Here is an 18,701-nt window from a genome sequence, read left to right on the forward strand (position 1 = left end):
ACTTGGAATGTTCCACTATTTTACCAAATGTTTGGTGAACAGAAGCCAGGTGTCTCCACGAAGAAAGGAAAGAAGCAGGGCCAAAAAAAAGAATCAATGTGTCAGTCAACCTGAAGATCCCAAACTTGTGTATGTTTTGGCGACCAAGTGAGATTGAGAGAGGCCTCCTGATGGAAAGATCACCTGCAAAGTACTCTGCTTAGGTGGGAAGAGGGGGAATAAGGAGGTTGAAACCCTCGTCCGTGCTTTTGTTAACCTCCACACTCGACTATTCCAATGCTCTCCTGGCTGGCTTCCTATCTTCCACCATCCGTTGACACGAGCTCATTCAAAACTCTGCTGCCCGTATCCTAACTCGCGCCGTGTCCCATTCACCCATCATCCCCTGTGCTCGCTGACCCACATTGGTTCCCAGTCTGGGAACACCTCGATTTTCAAATTCTCATCCTCATGTTCAAATCCCTCCATGGCCTCGCCCCTCCCTATCTCCGTGACCTCCTCCAGCCCTACAACCTTTTGAGAACTCTGTGTTCCTCCAATTCTGGCCTCCTGCCCATCCCCCACTTCCTTCACCCCACCATTGGTGGTCGTGCCTTCAGCTGCCTAGGCCCTAAGCTCTGGAATTCCCTCCATAAACCACTCCGCCTCTCTACCTCTCTCTCTCTCCTTTAAGACACTCCTTAAAACCTACCTCTTTGACCAAGCTTTTGGTCACCTGTCCTAATATCACCTTCTTTGGCTCAGTGTCAATATTTGACTGATTACACTACTGTAAAGCACCTGGGAATGTTTTACTATGTTAAAAGTGCTATTTAAATGCAAGTTGTTGTTGAAAAAAAATGAACTGTAAAAGGTAAACCCTTTCAAAATTTAACTAAAGTCCTACCCCCAAACCGAGGGTCTGTAGCAGTGTCGCTGAATTGTTAAAAACTCTTGAGATCATCAACTTTCCAGAAGCACACTTTGACTCTGCTGGATTGCACACTGGGCAACTATTAATACACAACGGCATCGGCCAAACATGCACCGTTAATTCACCATGCGTAATGTGTGTGGATTGTCTGATATCAGGCTGTGTCACCGCTGAGATAAAGCGCCCTTTGTTTGCAGTACAGATGCGCTACTCTTGGAGGCTGTCCATTTTTACATTGATTTTTATTTGAAAGAAAAGCCTTTTCCATAACGAGCTCTCTCAATCTTGCCTGTCTGATCTGCCCTAGGTTTGTCGTAGGAAGGGCTTCCTTTCCTACTTCACTGAGTGCACTATCTCGGCCTTATCTTCCCCCACCTGCCCCTTCTGAAAGATTGGGGAATAGTTCCAGGGGCACATTGGTTCCTTGTGTTGGGGAATGGTTCCATGGGCACATTGATTCCTTGTGTTGGGGAATAGTTCCAGGGGCACATTGGTTCCTTGTGTTGGGGAATAGTTCCAGGGGCACATTGATTCCTTGTGTTGGGGAATAGTTCCAGGGGCACATTGATTCCTTGTGTTGGGGAATAGTTCCAGGGGCACATTGATTCCTTGTGTTGGGGAATAGTTCCAGGGGCACATTGATTCCTTGTGTTGGGGAATAGTTCCAGGGGCACATTGGTTCCTTGTGTTGGGGAATAGTTCCAGGGGCACATTGGTTCCTTGTGTTGGGGAATAGTTCCAGGGGCACATTGATTCCTTGTGTTGGGGAATAGTTCCAGGGGCACATTGATTCCTTGTGTTGGGGAATAGTTCCAGGGGCACATTGGTTCCTTGTGTTGGGGAATAGTTCCAGGGGCACATTGATTCCTTGTGTTGGGGAATAGTTCCAGGGGCACATTGATTCCTTGTGTTGGGGAATAGTTCCAGGGGCACATTGATTCCTTGTGTTGGGGAATAGTTCCAGGGGCACATTGGTTCCTTGTGTTGGGGAATAGTTCCAGGGGCACATTGGTTCCTTGTGTTGGGGAATAGTTCCAGGGGCACATTGATTCCTTGTGTTGGGGAATAGTTCCAGGGGCACATTGATTCCTTGTGTTGGGGAATAGTTCCAGGGGCACATTGGTTCCTTGTGTTGGGGAATAGTTCCAGGGGCACATTGGTTCCTTGTGTTGGGGAATAGTTCCAGGGGCACATTGATTCCTTGTGTTGGGGAATAGTTCCAGGGGCACATTGATTCCTTGTGTTGGGGAACGTAGCATGTGCACTGCGGCTGTAAGTGTACATTTGTGACAATCAAAAACAATCGTATCCACCGCCCCCCCCCCACCCACCCCATGGAACTGCAGATTGTGTTGACGTCCCGTGCTTGGGTACTTGGAGGAAGACTGGCCATTTGGGCAAGGTGCTGGAGCTGGCTTCGCTTTTGCAACCATAACCCCAACATAAGCATCTCCACAAGGGGAGAGGAGAAAACCACAAGAGGAAAGGGGGAGAACGGGTTTGCTGTTAGAGTCAAGGACCATCACAATCGACGTCCTTTACTCATGGAAGAAGTGTACAATACTCATTGGAGTTTAGAAGAATGAGGGGAGATCTTACTGAAACATATAAGATTCTGAGGGGGCTTGACAGGGTAAATGCTGATAAGATGTTTCCCCTCATGGGGGAATCTAAAACTAGGGGGCATAGTCTCCGAATAAGACGTTTAAGACGGAAATGAGGAGGAATTTCTTCTCCCAGAGGGGTATGAATCTTTGGAATTCTTTACCCCAAAAAGCTGTGGAGGCTGAGTCATTGAATACATTCAAGGCTGAGTTAGACAAATTTTTGATCAGCAAGGGAGTCAAAGGATATGGGGAAAAGGCGGGAACGTGGAGTTGAGGTAAAAATCAGATCAGCCATGATCTCATTAAATGGCGGAGCAGGCTCAAAGGGCCAAATGGCCTACTCCTGCTCCTATCTCTTATGGTCTGCAATGGGACCAGGCTTTCTGAAATGATTGAGCCATTTACAACAAACTCGGGACTTGTTAAAACAGAAAATGCTGGAAACACATAGCAGGTCAGGGAGCACCTGTGGAGAGAGAAACAGAGTTAATGTTTCAGGTCGATGACCTTTCATCAGATCTGGAAGAAGTTAGAGATTTAACAGTTTATAAGCAAGTACAGACGTCAGGGAAAGGTGAGGGGAGGGGAGGAAAGAAAAAGGGAAAGGCCTATGATAGAGTGGAGGGCAGGAGTGGTTAAATAACAATAAGGGATGATGGTGCAAGGCAAGGAGGGTGTAATGGGACAAGTAAAGAAACAAAAGATGGGTCCAGAGGAGGTGTAAATGGTTACAGCAGAACCATTACCCAACACTTGCTGTCCGAGAGAATGGGAGAGGTGGTTATGATCTAAAGTTGTTGAACTCAATGTTGAGTCCGTAAGGTTGTAAAGTGCCTAATGGAAAGATGAGGTGCTGTTCCTCAAGGTTGTGTTGAGCTTCATTGGAACAGTGTAGGAGGTAGAGGTCAGAGTGGGACTTGTTAAGACCCTTAGGTGAACAAAGATTATTTACTAGATGTAGTGTTAATGGGACTTTTCTGACCAGCAAACACTCGAACCTACGTTGCAAGTAAATCTATCTGTTTTTTTTTCTTTCAGGCACATCTCCCAAGTCCCACCACCTTGGTAGCCAAGACGTTTGACAGACACCATGGGTGTCTCACGGTTGGTGGCCTGCTGTCTGTCTGTCCCATGCGTTCTACTTATCATCAGGTGCAACCTCACGGCCGCCCAGAGTGCAGAGAGCCTTCTAGGAAATGAGCTACGGTGTGGCAAGAAGGAGCACCCAACTGTGCTTTTTAGTGGTAAGCAACTGGAATCGAAAGGTGTTATGGATATTGTATTTTGGAGGTTCTCTGCTCGTCCAGATGTGAGTGGTTGTCATTGCTGTGGAAACGGATCACTTTTCCTCTTTCTTCACTCAGTATTGGCACCTCCTGTTTATTCCCATGTCTCATAAGGCTCCACGCTGAAAAAAAAGAAATAACTTGCATTTATATAGCGCCTTTTACGACCTCCAAGCATCTCGAAGTGCTTTGCAGCCAATGAAGTGTAGTCAGTGTTGTAATGTAGGGAAACGTGGCAGCCAGTTTGCACACAGCAAGGTCCCACAAACCACAATGAGATAATGATCAAATAACCTGTTTTTAGTTATGTTGGTTGAGTGATAAGTATTGGCCCAGGACACCGGGAAGAACTCCGCTGTTTTTCTTCAAATAAGTACCATGGGATCTTTTACGACCACCTGAGAGGGCAGACAAGGCCTTGGTTTAACATCTCATCCAAACGACGGCACCTCCAACACTACAGCACTCCCTCGGTGCTGCACTATGAGTAGCCTGGATTATGTGCTCAAGTCTCTGGAGTGGGACTTAAACCTATAACTTTCATGACTCAGAGGCAAATGTGCTACCCACTGAGCCACGGCTGACACCACCAGTAATGTATCATAATTCTATCCTTAGAAGAGCATTCCATCGCACTAGAATGAATTTTCCAATTCACGCAATAGTTAGTTTGTGCCAAATTGTGGTTAGTTTTGAAATGTGGACCATTGAACTGCTTGTTTCAGTTACAGTATGTACAGTACTCATGCATAAGACTGGAAAGTGTGTCCTTGTTTGGAGCTAAAGGTCGTTGGTTTGGGAGGGGTGGTGGGAAATTGCTTTATACAAGGGTCATGTCCTCTTGGACAGTTTCTTTCTCAACAAAACAATCCCCATGGCCGTGTATTCCCATCAGCTGTTGCTCTGCTGCTCCAGTATCTTGATGTTGTTAATGTCAGTTTAGCCCAGTGGTTCTGAGTCTAGAAGGTATGGCCTCAAGCCTCACTCTAATACTTACAGCACGTAATCTAGTCTTCCAGAGTATGTACCCTTTATCGCTAGTCTGTATCTCCTATCTTCCAACCTATATCACAAGGTTACCTCCAATTACCTCCACACGGACTGCAGCGGTTCAAGAAGGCGGCTCACCACCACCTTCTCAAGGGCAATTAGGGATGGGCAATAAATGCTGGCCTTGCCAGCGATGCCCACATCCCATGAACGAATAAAAAAAAAATCCATGTGCTTTCATTTTTGCTAATAATCACTTGTGCGGAACCTTATCAGATGCCATCTGGAAGTCCACATACACATCCTCCTAACCACCATGCTAATGACCTCCTCAAAAAATTCAGCTAGATTAATGAGACATGACCTACCCTGCACAAATCCATGCTGACTCTCTTTGATCAGCTCATACTTGTCCAAGTGACTAGCCACTCTGTCTCTTAATCTTAATATATTTATAAAAACTTTTGCTGTTAGCTTTGATATTCCTTGCAAGTTTTTATTTCATCTTCCCTTTTTGCACCTCTTATTACTTTCTTATTAGTATCAGCTGTGGCTCAGTTGGTAGTACGCTCGCCTAATAAGTCAAGAAGGTGGGGGGGTTTAGGTCCCCCTCTGGAGACTTGAGCATAAAATCCAGGCCTGATACTGCAATACAGTACTGAGGAAGTGCTACACTTCGGCGGTGCTGTCTTTTGGATGAGACGTTAAACCGAGGTCTCGTCTGCCCTCTCCAGTGGAAATAAAAGATCCCATGGCACTATTTCGAAGAAGGTTAGGGGAGTTATCCCTGGTGTCCTGGCCAACATTTAGCCCTCAACCAATATCACTAAAAGAAAAGCAGATAATCTGGTCATTATCACATTTCTGTTTGTGGGACCTTGCTGTGCGCAAATTGGCTGCCGCGTTTCCTACATTACAGCAGTGACTACACTTCAAAAGTACTTCATTGATTGCAAAGCGCTTTGGGACCTCCTGAGGACGTGAAAGACGTTGTAAATGCAAGCCTTTCTTTTTCTTTGTTGCTTTTTATAGCTCTGGATTTCCACTTTTCCTTGTATCTGTGTAAGCCTTCTCTTATAGCTTGATACCGTCTCTTACCTCATTTGTTGACCATGTTTTGCTTAACTGCACAAGTGAAATCTTTGCAGTTTAGGGGATTGTACTGGTTTCGTGTCGTACCAAAACACTTCTGTCAATACTTTATGAAATAATTCTTTGAATACCCAAATCTTGTGCTAGGATGGTTAAAAAAAAGTTATGGCACCTCACTGTGCGCATGGGAAATGCTTCACATTCAATGGATTACTTTTGAAGTGTAATAACTGTTAAGTAGACATCAATGGAGGCAGTTTGCACACGGTAAGATCCCACAAACAAAAAGTGAGATGAATGGCCATTTAAATACGTTTTTTTGGCTGTGCTGGTTGAGGGAGTCATTGTCTCTGAGAAACAGGAGAACTCCCTGCTCCTCTTTGAATAGTGCCATGGGATATTTTACATCCAGCACTCGGTATCGCCCTGAAGTGTCAGCCTGGGTTATGTGCTGGAGTCCGAGAGTAAATCTGGAATTCTCTCCCCCCAAAAAGCTGCTCAGGCTGAAGGTCAGTCGACAATTTCAAAACTAAGATGGATAGATGCTTGTTAGGCAAGGGATATGGAACCAAGGCGAGTAAATGGAGTTGAGATACAGATTAGGCATGATCTAATTGAATAGTGGAGCAGGCTCGAGGGGCTTAATGGCCTACCCCTGTTCCTAATGTTCCAAGTAAAGCTTAAACTCACAACTTTCTGACTCATGCAACAGTGCGACCAACTGAACCAAGCTAACAGCACAGCCAGCAAGCAGATCTTGTTATTCTGGGCTGGATTCAATCTCTGATCCCAGAGGTGAAACGACAGCTTGCTAAGAAAGAAAGAACGACCTGGCATTTATAGAGCACCCTTCATGCCTGTCCTTTCAGTCCTGTCTGTAAAATTCTGTATCCTTTTGGTGGAGTGTCAGTGAATCCTTTAATACAATTTGGATAATTGTCCCAGATCAACCATATCATTTGGAGGAGTTCCCAGTAGTCCAACGATCAAGACTCCAGAAATTCTAAGTCCCATGCAATCCCACAAAAATGTGTTAGCGTGGGAATTCCTGGAGCTGCAGAGGTTCTCAAGGGCTGTAGGATTAATCAGGTTTCAATTTTTGTTCTCGTGAAGTGATTTTTCTCTGTTTAACCTCACTTGCTCTCATTCTCTGACCGTGCTGATTCCGGATTTTTGTTGCCGGCAGTTAGTAAGAGTGGCCTCGAGTTGTATCCTTCCCTCACCTTCCATCCACCCCATCAAGAAAAATGAAAGAAGAACTTGTATTTATATAGCGCCTTTCACGACAGCACCTCCCAAACCCGCGACCTCTACCACCTAGAAGGACAAGGGCAGCAGGTACATGGGAACAATACCACCTGCACGTTCCCCTCCAAGTCACACACCATCCCGACTTGGAAATATATCGGCCGTTCCTTCATCGTTGCTGGGTCAAAATCCTGGAACTCCCTTCCTAACAGCACTGTGGGAGAACCTTCATCACACGGACTGCAGCGGTTCAAGAAGGCGGCTCACCACCACCTTCTCAAGAGCAATTAGGGATGGGCAATAAATGCCGGCCTTGCCAGCGACGCCCACCATCCCATGAACAAATAAAAAAGAACGTCCCAAAGCACTTTACAGCCAATGAAATCCTCTTGAAGTGTAGTCACTGTTGTGATGTAGGATATAATGGCTGGTACACCTCCGCTGCTCACCTTCAAGTAGTGCCGTGGGATCTTTTATATCCACCTAAGAGGGCAGACAGGGCCTCAGTTTGATGTCTCATCCAAGAGACAGCATCTCTGACAGTGCAGCACTCCCTCAGTACTACACTAGAGTGTCAGCCTACATTTTGTGCACAAATCTCTGGAGCAGGACTTAACCCTTCTAACTCAGAGGCAAGCGTGCTACCAACTGAGCCACAGCGGACACCATGCAGAGCCTGTGCAAATGATGGACAGGAAAAGACCAGCTAGTCCATTGAACCTGTCCCATACAGACACAGTGCAATTAAGCATCATGATCCCTAGCCCCCCGCCCCCAATCAGAAGCACCTCCTCTTCTCCCCATCACCCCAGTCACATCTCAGTTCAGGTAGAGAGCTATTATGTGAGGAATCGAGAGTAAGAGCCTGCACTGCCCCTTGTGATACTAAGTATAGAGCATGGAAGTCCCTAGTTTGACCCCTGGCCTTTGTTGAGCTAGCTGGTCTCTGCTCAGCAGAGCTGCGGGGTGCGATTACCGCCCTCTGTGTACCTCAAGGGAGGAGAGCAAAGATTCAGACTTCCTGCTTCCCAGCGCTGCTCATTTTCAACGACTGGAAAGTGCACGTTGGGGCTGATCTGAGGAGGACAGGTTCTGGGCTTGGGACGTGGTGCCCTCTATGGCTGATAACTCGCTGACTATAAGCCACAAATAAAGAATGACAATTCGGGTGAGGTAACGGAGGGTTACTGGTGCCCGCAAAGCTTTATATAAATCAACACCTTTAAAGGGACTAATTTCCAACTAGTGGTAGATGTTCTGAGCTGGAGGCCCACTTCACTATGGGCCATCATTGCAGTCATGTCCGTGGCTCAGCGGGTAGCACTCTCACCTCTGAATCAGAAGATCGTAGGTTCATTATCCCATTCCAGAGACTCGAGCACAAAATCTGTGCTGACACTCCCAGTGCAGTACTGAGTGCGGCACTGTCTTTCGGATGAGACATTAAACCGAGGCCCCGTCTGCCCTCTCAGGTGGATGTAAAAGATCCCCACAACACTATTTTTGAAGCAGAGCAGGGGAGTTCTCCCCGGTATCCCGGGCCAATATTTATCCCTCAACCAACATCACTTTAAAAAAAAAACAGATTACCTGGTCATCATCACATTGCTGTTTGTGGGAGCTTGCTGTGCACAAATTGGCTGCCGCGTTTCCTACATTACAACGGTGACTACACTTCAAAAAGTGCTTCACTGGCTGTAAAGCGCTTTGGGACATCCTGAGGTCATGAAAGATGTTATATAAATGCAAGTTCTTTTTTTTTCTTTTCGTCCGATCTCTTCAGGGAGTTTGCTCTGATAGTACCTGTCTACCCGACTGTCCTGCCGTTACACAATGACAGATCTGGTGATGTGCTGAATGTAGTGGGGATGGTGGGGGGTGTTGGGGGAGTTGAAGGTGAAGCAGAGAGAGAAAAAAGAAAGCCAGACATCACAAACCTGACCTTTCGAGAAAAGCTTAAATCCGTTAAAGCTTTCACAGGCTGTGAAACGATGACACTTTCCATCTAACCTGGAATGTCAGGATTGACTTTAGTAAATACCTCTGGTCTCGGTCTGGGGATTAGTCACATTTACAGGAATTTGATGTTGCTTTGCAGCACCAAGATAAAATGAGGTTGGTTTCAGATTGTTGAAGATGGATCAAAATATGTTGTTTTCAGCTCTTGAGAAAAGCACGCTGTTGTCACGGTAACGTCTCTTGGAAGACGTTACTGGGTTTGTAGAGGCGGAGTGTTGCCATTTACATCGTGACGACAATTTAGGCTTTTCTCACCAAGTTCTTTTAGCGTTTCCTGACAGGGTTTACCGAAACTTATCAGCGAAAAGTCTCTCATCTCCTCCCTGGTACCAGCTTTCCGTGCCTGTCAATGTGAGGGCGCTGTGTTTTGAAACAAAAGTTTCCTCCTGTCCTGAGTGTGCTGTCTGTCTCTCACCGGGGTACAGTGCCTCAGTCAAGTGGCCGTTTCTCATGAGCTTAAGCAGTTAGGCTATTCAACCAGGGGAGTCATCGCAACGGAGACCGATTTATCCTCAACTAACACTGGCGGGCGTGCATTTTCTGACCGGGCTCACGGGATGCCGATGGGGAGCTGGAAACTTTGTTGTTTTGCTCCTTTCTTTTTATCACCACTGCAGCAGCCAATGAGTTGCATTGTGTCAGCCAATGAGTTGGGGGGGGGGTGGGGGGGCGGGCTGGGACTTACGGCAGGACTCACAGTAAACAGTCTATAATGCAGCAAATTAAGTCTATTTACTCAGCAAACCACAAACAGTGTCTATTTAAGACAAAGTCAACATGGATTTATGAAAGGGAAATCGTGTGTGACAAACCTACTGGAGTTTTTTGCGGATGTAACTGGTAGAATAGTTAGGGGAGAACCAGTGGATGTGGTCTATTTGAATTTTCAGAAGGCCTTTGATAAGATCCCACATAAGAGGTTAGTGTGCAAAATTAAAGCACATGGGATTGAGGGTAATATACTGGCATGGATTGAAAATTGGTTAACAGACAGGAAACAGAGAGTAGGAATAAATGGTTCTTTTTCGGGGTGGCAGGTGGTGACTAGTGGGGTACCGCAGGGATCAGTGCTTGGGCCCCAGCTATTCACAATATATATCAATGATTTGGATGAGGGAACCAAATGTAATATTTCCAAGTTTGCTGATGACACAAAACTAGGTGGGGTTGTGAGTTGTGAGGAGGATGCAAAGAGGCTTCAAGGTGATTTAGACAAGTTGAGTGAATGGGCAAATACATGGCAGATGTAGTATAATATGGATAAATGTGAAGTTATCCACTTCGGAAGGAAAAACAGAAAGTCAGAGTATTATTTAAATGGTGATAAATTGGGAAATGTTGATGTAGAAAGGGACCTGGGTGTCCTTGTACACCAGTCACTGAAAGCAAACATGCGGGTGCAGCAAACAGTTGGGAAGGCAAATGGTATGTTGGCCTTCATTGCAAGAGGATTTAAGTACAGGAGCAAGGATGTCTTACTGCAGTTATACAGGGCCTTGGTGAGATCACACCTGGAGTATTGTGTGCAGTTTTGGTCTCCTTACCTAAGAAAGGATATACTTGCCATAGAGGAAGTGCAGCGAAGGTTCACCAGACTGATTCCTGGGATGGCAGGACTGTTGTATGAGGAGAGATCGGGTCGACTCGGCCTGTATTCACTCTAGTTTAGAAGAATGAGAGAGAATCTCATTGAAACGTATAAAATTCTGACAGGGCGAGACAGACTGGATGCAGGGAGGATGTTTCCCCTGGCTGGGGGGGTCCAGAATGAGGGGTCACAGTCTCAGGATACGGGGTAGGACATTTAGGACTGAGATGAGGAGAAATTTCTTCACTCAGAGGGTGGTGAACCTGTGGAATTCTCTACCACAGAAGGCAGTGGAGGCCAAGTCACTGAATATATTTAAGAAGGAGCTAGATAGATTTCTAGACACAAAAGGCATCAAGGGGTATGGGGAGAGAGCATGAATATGGTATTGAGATAGAGGATCAACCATTATCATATTGAATGGCGGAGCAGGCTCGAAGGGCCAAATGGCCTACTCCTGCTCCTATTTTCTATGTTTCAATGAGTCCCTACGCAGAACTCATGACAGAACGTCTCCCGTTAAAACTACGATTATTTCTCCAGCAAAACGCAGTGAGTGGAGGATAGTTACATAATACAAATTGTTTGCATAAAATCAATCCCAGTCACTTACAGCAGTGTTTGGTGGGGGAATTACCCAATCATCTCCATCCTGGCCGGGCCTTGTGGTGTCATGATATGCAGCCATGTTTCTCCCTCCTCTCTTCGTCTCCCTCCCCCCCTTCCTCACTCCCAAGATCTGCTAACTCCGCACAGACTGGGAACCAAAACTGGGGTCTTCCCAGTATGCGTCGGTAGAGTACGTACCAACTGAGCTGTCAGTGGACCCTGCGATGGTGCCTTGAATGGTATTTACAATACTACAAACTGAGTTTGCCTGAAAGCACGGTCAACATATAGCGCTGCCCTTTGAACTTTATCGGGCAAACCCTGCATCCAGAGATGAGACTGTTCCTCAGACAGACCACCAAGGGCTGACCAGTGTCGGATATCTCCTAACTTCAAGAGATTCAGCAAGCGGCCTTGGGGGAAAGTCAAAAAAGATTTTGTCCATCCCACTTATTCATTGAAAGAAAGACTTACGTTTGTGTAGCACCTTTCATTACCTCAGGACTTCCCGAAGCACTTTACCGCTAATGAAGTACTTTAGGAGTGTAGTCACTGTTGCAGAAACATGGCAGGCAAATTGCACATAGCAAGATCCCACAAACAGCAATGAGATAATTTAGTGACGTTGGTTGAGGGATAAATATTAGCCAGGACACTGGGGAGAACACCTCTTCAAATAATGCCATACAATCTTTTACACTGGGGCCTTGGTTTAACATCTCATCCCAAAGGCAACACCTCCAACAGTGTAGCACTCCCTCAGTTACAGGCACCAGAGTGGCAGCCTAGATTTTGTGCTCAAGTCTCTGGAGTGGGACTATGAACCCATGACCTCCTATCTCAGAAGTGAGCGTGCTACCACTGAGCCATGACTGATACCAGTTGTGCTGATGTGTTTGTAGTCTGGTTGATGCACCTTCATTGTGTTTTTGGTCACTGTGCACCAGGAGTTTGATTGGTTGTTCACCTGGCCCAACGGGTATTTTTTTTATATTGACGCCTGTTCCAATCGGAGTGTGGGAGAGTGCCGTTGGCGGGCTGATCGCCCGCGCTCCCGCAGCTGAATTTTTTTTGGGCCTACGATTCTGCTCTTTCAGGAGGGAGCCAGTGCATGGCTACTGCTCTGTCATGACCTTAACTGAACGAGCACGAGTGTGAAGGTGGGAATGAGAGCGGGGAATGCAGCATGGGGAGGAGAGACCACACAACTGACCTTAAGGGTCAAAGTGCAGAGCAACAGAAGGGAGCATGACAGGCCGTCGAAGCCTCACTGCACTGCCAGCCGGTTTCAAAAGATTTACAAACTTCCTGTTTGATTTTTAATCTGAAGCACAGTGGCTAACCTGGGTGCTACAAGCAGCAGGTTACATGTTATCTTGGCAGTGCAAGTTATGCTTTGAAGACATGTGCGGAAGTGTGCTTTGCCAGCTAGCACGAACACCTCCCGTCAGGTCCTTTCAAAGCTATGAAACTCTCAAACCGTATCAACGCAAGGCTATACCCTGCCATGGGATCCCAGGAAAAGCAAATTACTTGATAATCTCATTGCAGTTGGTAGACATTATCCCAATTAGCGTTCATTGATGGGAACCGCAAAGTTGCATGCCCGTTTTTTTTTTAATCAGTTCCCGTCCTTTAATCACTTCTTTTGCTGAAGATGCAGGTACAGTGCCACAGGGTGCCAGAGCCCTCCAGTACCTCACACAACAGTTTGTTCAAGTGTCAGCTGTCGCTCAGTGGGTAGCGCTCTCACCTCAGAGCCGTGGGTTCAAGTCCCACTCCTGGAGATTTGAGCACAAAATCTAGGCTGACACTTCAGCGCCAGTACTGAGGGAGCGTCTTTCTGATGAGACATTAGACCGAGGCCCTGGCTGCCCTCTCGGGTGGACGTAAAAGATCCAGACGTAGAAGAGCAGGGGAGTTGTCCCCGGTGTCCTGGGCCATTATTTATCCCTTAGCAACATCACTAAAAAAACAGATTATCTGGTCATTTACCTCATTGCTGTTTGTGGGACCTTGCTGTGCACAAATTGACTGCTGGGTTTCCTACGTTACAATAGTGACTACACTTCAGAAAGTACTTCATTGGCTGTAAAGCTGTTTGGGACGCCCTGAGGTTGTGAAAGGCGCTATAGAAATGCAATTTCTTTCTTTTAAATAAAGAAATGAGCCTTTTGTGTTGTTTTGAGAAGTGGCCAACTTGTGTACACTCGGGCCTTCAGCGAGCAAAGGTTTCAGCACTTTTAAGTAGCTTGGCTCTGGCAAGCAGTGAACTCATATTTTGTTTCTTTATCTCATCTGTATGAGTAGTAAAAGGTTATGATTTGTACTCGTATTGTATGTCTCAGACAGTAATCCCATTTTATAGACTCTGACTTCATAATCTCATTGTAGTGTTCGACATTATCCCGTTACTGTTGATGGATAGGAACCACAAAGTCACATGTTAAACTGAGACCACGGGCGTTCCCGTTTGCAGCAGGGCCTCTCAACTTCCAAAACAAGACCCAAAGCCTGTTTTCCTTTCGTCCCTTCGCTCCCTTTTACTCCCTTCCTTTCCTGAAGGGGCAGGTACAGACCCGTGGGTGCCAGTACATCAACACAACTGTTTGTTTACGTGTCAGCTGTGGCTCAGTGGGTAGCACTCTCGTTTCTGAATTAGAAGGTAGTAGGTTCAATTTCCCTATACCAGAAACTTGAGCACAAAATCTAAGCTGACACTCCCGGTGCAGCACTGAGGGAGTGCTGCACTGTCGTAGGTGCCGTCTTTCAGGTGTGATGTTAAACCGAGGCCCCATCTGCCCTCTCGAGTGGACTTAAAAGATCGCCTGGCACTATCTCAAAGAAGAACAGCTGAGTTTTCCCTGGTGCCCTGGCCATTATTTAGCCCTTAACTAAAAACAGATTATCTGCTTATGATCACATTGCTGTTTGTGGGAGCTTGCTGTGTGCAAATTGGCTGACCATGTTTTCCTACGTGACAACAGTGACTACACTTCAAAAAGAGGGTATATTTATCAGGAAAGGCTGAACAGGCTGGGGAATTTTCTCTAGAAAAGAGAAGGCTGAGGGGTGACCTGATTTAAGATTAGTCTTTAAGATTATGAAAGGGTTTGATAGGATAGATGCAGAGAAGATGTTTCCACTTGTGGGGTGACCAAAACTAGAGGCCGTAAATATAAGCTAGTTACTAATAAATCCAATGGGGAAGTCAGGAGAAACTTCTTTACCCAGAGAGTGGTTAGAATGTGGAACTCGCTACGACAAGGAGTGTTTGAGGCGGCGAATAGCACAGATGCATTTAATGGGAAGCTAGATAAACACATGAGGGAGAAAGGAATAGAAGGATATGCTGATAGGGTTAGATGGGTGGGAGGAGGCTCGTGTGGAGCATAAACACCGGCATGGATCTGTTGGGCCAAATGGCTGTTTCTCTGCTGTACATTCTTTGTAATTCTTTCAATACAAACTTAGCCTGTGCAACCTGGCCTCACAATTTAACCCTTTTAGCCCCGGTATCATTCTGGTGAATCTGCGCTGCACCCCCTCCAAGGCCAATATATCCATCCTGAAGTGCGGTGCCCGGAACTGAATGACACATCATGAAAGTCCCCAAAATTATAAGATAGATATTACTTTTTTTCTAGCCCAAGTGATTTGCATGTCCCATCGATTTATGTGGTTGATTAGTATAAGGGAAGAAGGGAATTTATTGGTGTCAGTGTGCTGGGGATCGGCAGCTGATGGGCTAAGACATTGTTTCTTTGTGACAGCCCAAAGGTGCAGACTGAGAGGTCGCAGCCTGTTTTCTCATCGCCATGGTAACCCAGGAATCCATCAGAATTACAACCCCCCCTCCTGCGCACCCCCCCACCCTTCCCCACAATAAAGGCAGAAAGTTAAGTCTTGGCATTTAGTTTCCATTCGCTTAATTTAAAACCGTGTCATTGACAGTTACCAGACTGAGATTCCCACAGCCTGAGGGAGCAATAAAACAAAAGTCGGCAGAGGTTAGGCTTTGATGGGGGTTCGGTCCTGTTATAAATTAACCGGGTCATTTGAACCTTACAGTTCCTTTCCGACTCAGAAAGTACAAGACCAACGTGACTTTGTGTTCTGCTCCTCCAATGGCTCAACTGATACATTTACTGCCCTCTGTGCAAATATTTTGTATTTATTCTCCGGATCGGGGTGATGCTGACAAGAAGACGTTTACTGTTATCTCATTGAAACATACAAAATTCTTACAGGGCTCGACAGGGTAGATGCGAGGAGGATGTTTCCCCTGGCTGTGGGGGGGGGGTCCAGAACCAGGGGGGTGTCACAACCTCAGAATAAGGAGTGAGATGAGGAGAAATTAGGACTGAGAGGAGGAGAAATTTCTTCACTCAGAGGGTGGTGAATCTTTGGGATTCTCCACCCCACAGGGCTGTGGAGGCTCAGTCATTGAGTACATTCAAAACAGAGATCGATAGACTTCTAGATATTAAAGGCACCCAGGGATTATGGGGATGCTGCAGGAAAATGGTGTTGAGGTAGAAGATCAGCCATTATCTTGTTGAGTGGCGGAGCAGGCTCGAGGGGCCGGACGGCCTACTCCTGCTCCTATTTCTTATGTTCTTATTGTCCATTCCCTAATTGCTTTTGAGAGTTTACAATGCTCTCCTGGCCGGCCTCCCACCTTTCACCCACCGTAAACTTGAGCTCATCCAAAACTCCTAACTCGCACCAAGTCCCGTTCACCCTTCACCCCTGTGCTCACTGAGCTACATTGGCTCCCTGTCCGGCAACGTCTCGATTTTAAAATTCTTATCCTCGTTTTCAAATCCCTCCATGGCCTCGCCCCTCCCCATCTCCGTAGCCTCCTCCAGCCCTTTAACTCCCCCGAGATCTTTGCGCTCCTCCAATTCTTGCCCCTTGCGCATCTCCAATTTTTATCGCTCCGCCATTGGTGGCCGTGCCTTCAGCTGCCTAGGCTCTGGAATTCCCTTCCTAAAGCTCTCCACCTCTCTACCTCCCTGTCTTCCTTTAAGTTGCTCCTTGAAACCTACCTCTTTGACCAAGCTTTTGGTCACCCGTCCTAATAGCTCCTTCTGTGGCTTGGCGTCAAATTTTGCATGATAATCGCTCCTGTGAAACACCTTGGGACGTTTTACTAGGTTAAAGGTGCTATATAAATGCAGGTGGTTGTTGCTGTTGTCACAGTCCCTGTGGTGCTGGTGCTCCCGAGATGGTAATTTAGCCGCAGGGACTGGGAGGGTCCTATGTCAAATCTCTAGTCTGTGCTGAGCCGGCTGATCTCAACTGGGGTGGCGATCGGGTTGCTACAAAGGGACGAGGGAAAGTGGGGGAATCAACCAGGGTTGCTCCTCCTGATGGACATCACACAACCCTTCCTGGATGTGCATGTGTGGACATCGGGTGAGGACAGGGTGTCACTTGGCCATGACACCTTTCATCCCCACGTTCCAATAAAGTGCGTAGGCTCACTGCCTTGGCCCACATGTGAGAGATAACCACTGCTTTAAGGAGAAGCGGAGAGATTGGGGAAAAGGCGAGATTGAGGAAGCGAGATGTAAGACGGCTTGTATAAAAACTATGGGTGATGGCCGCACACTGAGTCTTTGAAGACCTCTTATTTCAAATATTAAACACTGTCTTAAAACCCTCCAGTAGTGGGGACTTCATAGAAACAGGAGGGCGAGGTGTCAGCCTTGGCTCAATGGAAGCACGCTCTCCTCTGAGTTGGAAGATTGCTGGGTCGAGTCCCCACCCCAGAGGATTGAGCACATAATCCAGGCTGGCACTTTCGTCCAGTACTGAGGCTGCACAGCCAGAGGTGCCGTCTTTCGGGTGAGACGTTAAACCGAGGCCACATCGGACCTCTCAGGTGGAGATACTGCGAAGAAGAGCAGGGGAGTTCTCCCCGGTGTCCTGGGCAATATTTATCCCTCGACCAACACCTAAAACGGATTATCTGGTAATTATTTCATTACTGTTTGTGGGAGCTTGCTATGCACATAATGGCTGCCATGTTTCCTACATTACAATCTAAGAGGCGCTATGTAAATACAAGTCTTTCTTTTCTTTATGTATGAAGCATCAGGCATGGCGTCCCTGGAGTAGATACTTTAAGTATTTGTTTTAATTAGCTGCCCCCTCAGCTCATTCATTAACCTTGTTAGCAACTCTCATTTACCCATATTATCCTAATTAATCGAGTATTTAAATTTTGGTTTCTTTAAAGCACTGTAAATATTTTTTGGTATGTCTTTTGCAGCTTACTAACTAAAGGGGAACTGCGTGTCATGTTGAATTATCTCACAGTTTGGATGATTAAAGGGAATTAATTTCACACACACACACTAGCACCTCCTGAGCCTCCCTTGTCCCTCCATTTTCGGCATTAAAGCTACTGCTTAAACTCCATGGATGGCCATTGCACAGTTCAGTGCGGTACTGTGTCACAGAGACCAGGAGGGTTCCAGGTTCAATCTCAGTCTTTGCAGGGCCAACCTCAGTCCCCACCCGCCCCGGGCTAGACCAAGGGAAAACGTGGCCATTGCTCCAATTCCTGATTGCCGTCTAGGGACTCCCGATAGACACCGGATGAGGTGAGGACCAGTCTTGACTGTGATGCACCACACAGTTGAGTAGCACGCCAAGTATACAGTCTAGGCTCATGTGCGAGGTGCCAGCGGACTATGGAACGGTACCCCGGTGCGCCTTCGGGGGAGGAGCGGATATAATTGGAGAGGGCGAGGAAGAACTGGCTGGTCAGAGGCTGTTGACGATGAGACATTTCTGCAACGTTCCTCTTTGCCGTGGGGCACTCTGAATGGGGCTGTTGTGTAGTACACTCGTGTGCGACACCAATGGGGACCTCATGATGCCATGAAAGTGGGGGAGCTGTTATTTCACATCATTGGAAGATTAATGTCAGTCTTGGTTCAGTGGTATCACTCTCGCCTCTGATCAGAAGATGGTGGCTCCGAGCCCCATTTTGGTTTTGAGCTCATAATCTAAGCGGACGCTTCGATGCGGTACCGAGGGAATGCTGCTCTGTCAGAGGTGCCGTCTTTCGGATGAGATGTTCATAGAATCTTACAACACAGAAGGAGGCCACTCGGCCCATCGTGCCCGTGCCCTCCAAGGCACTGTTCGAAGGAGAACACGGGAGTTCACCCCGGTGTCCTGGCCAATGTATATCCCTCAGCCAACGTCACTAAAAACAGATTAACTGGTCATTTGTCTCGTTGCTGTTTGAGGGATCTTGCTGTGTGCAAAATGGCTGCCGTGTTTGAACTGCGGTGGCTGTTTTGATGTAGGCAAAGTAATTCACTGTGTGT

The 18,701-nt window shown here is 46.8% G+C and overlaps 1 protein-coding gene across 6 annotated transcripts in view; it reads left to right on the forward strand.

The window, feature by feature from the left end:
* sema5ba (sema domain, seven thrombospondin repeats (type 1 and type 1-like), transmembrane domain (TM) and short cytoplasmic domain, (semaphorin) 5Ba) overlaps window positions 1-18,701 on the forward strand; it is a 300,621-nt gene that overhangs the window by 106,297 nt on the left and 175,623 nt on the right. For 5 of the 6 annotated variants that reach the window (XM_067987078.1, XM_067987075.1, XM_067987080.1 and 2 more), the window contains one exon: window positions 3,559-3,764. In XM_067987078.1, coding sequence (XP_067843179.1) covers window positions 3,611-3,764 — 154 coding nt within the window. In that variant the 5' untranslated portion in view covers window positions 3,559-3,610. Of the gene's footprint in view, window positions 1-3,197; window positions 3,298-3,558; window positions 3,765-18,701 lie in introns of those variants that run through there. The other variant, XM_067987079.1, reaches the window with a different exon arrangement.

Source organism: Heptranchias perlo, chromosome 7 (genome assembly GCF_035084215.1).
Source record: "Heptranchias perlo isolate sHepPer1 chromosome 7, sHepPer1.hap1, whole genome shotgun sequence".
NCBI lineage: Eukaryota > Metazoa > Chordata > Chondrichthyes > Hexanchiformes > Hexanchidae > Heptranchias > Heptranchias perlo.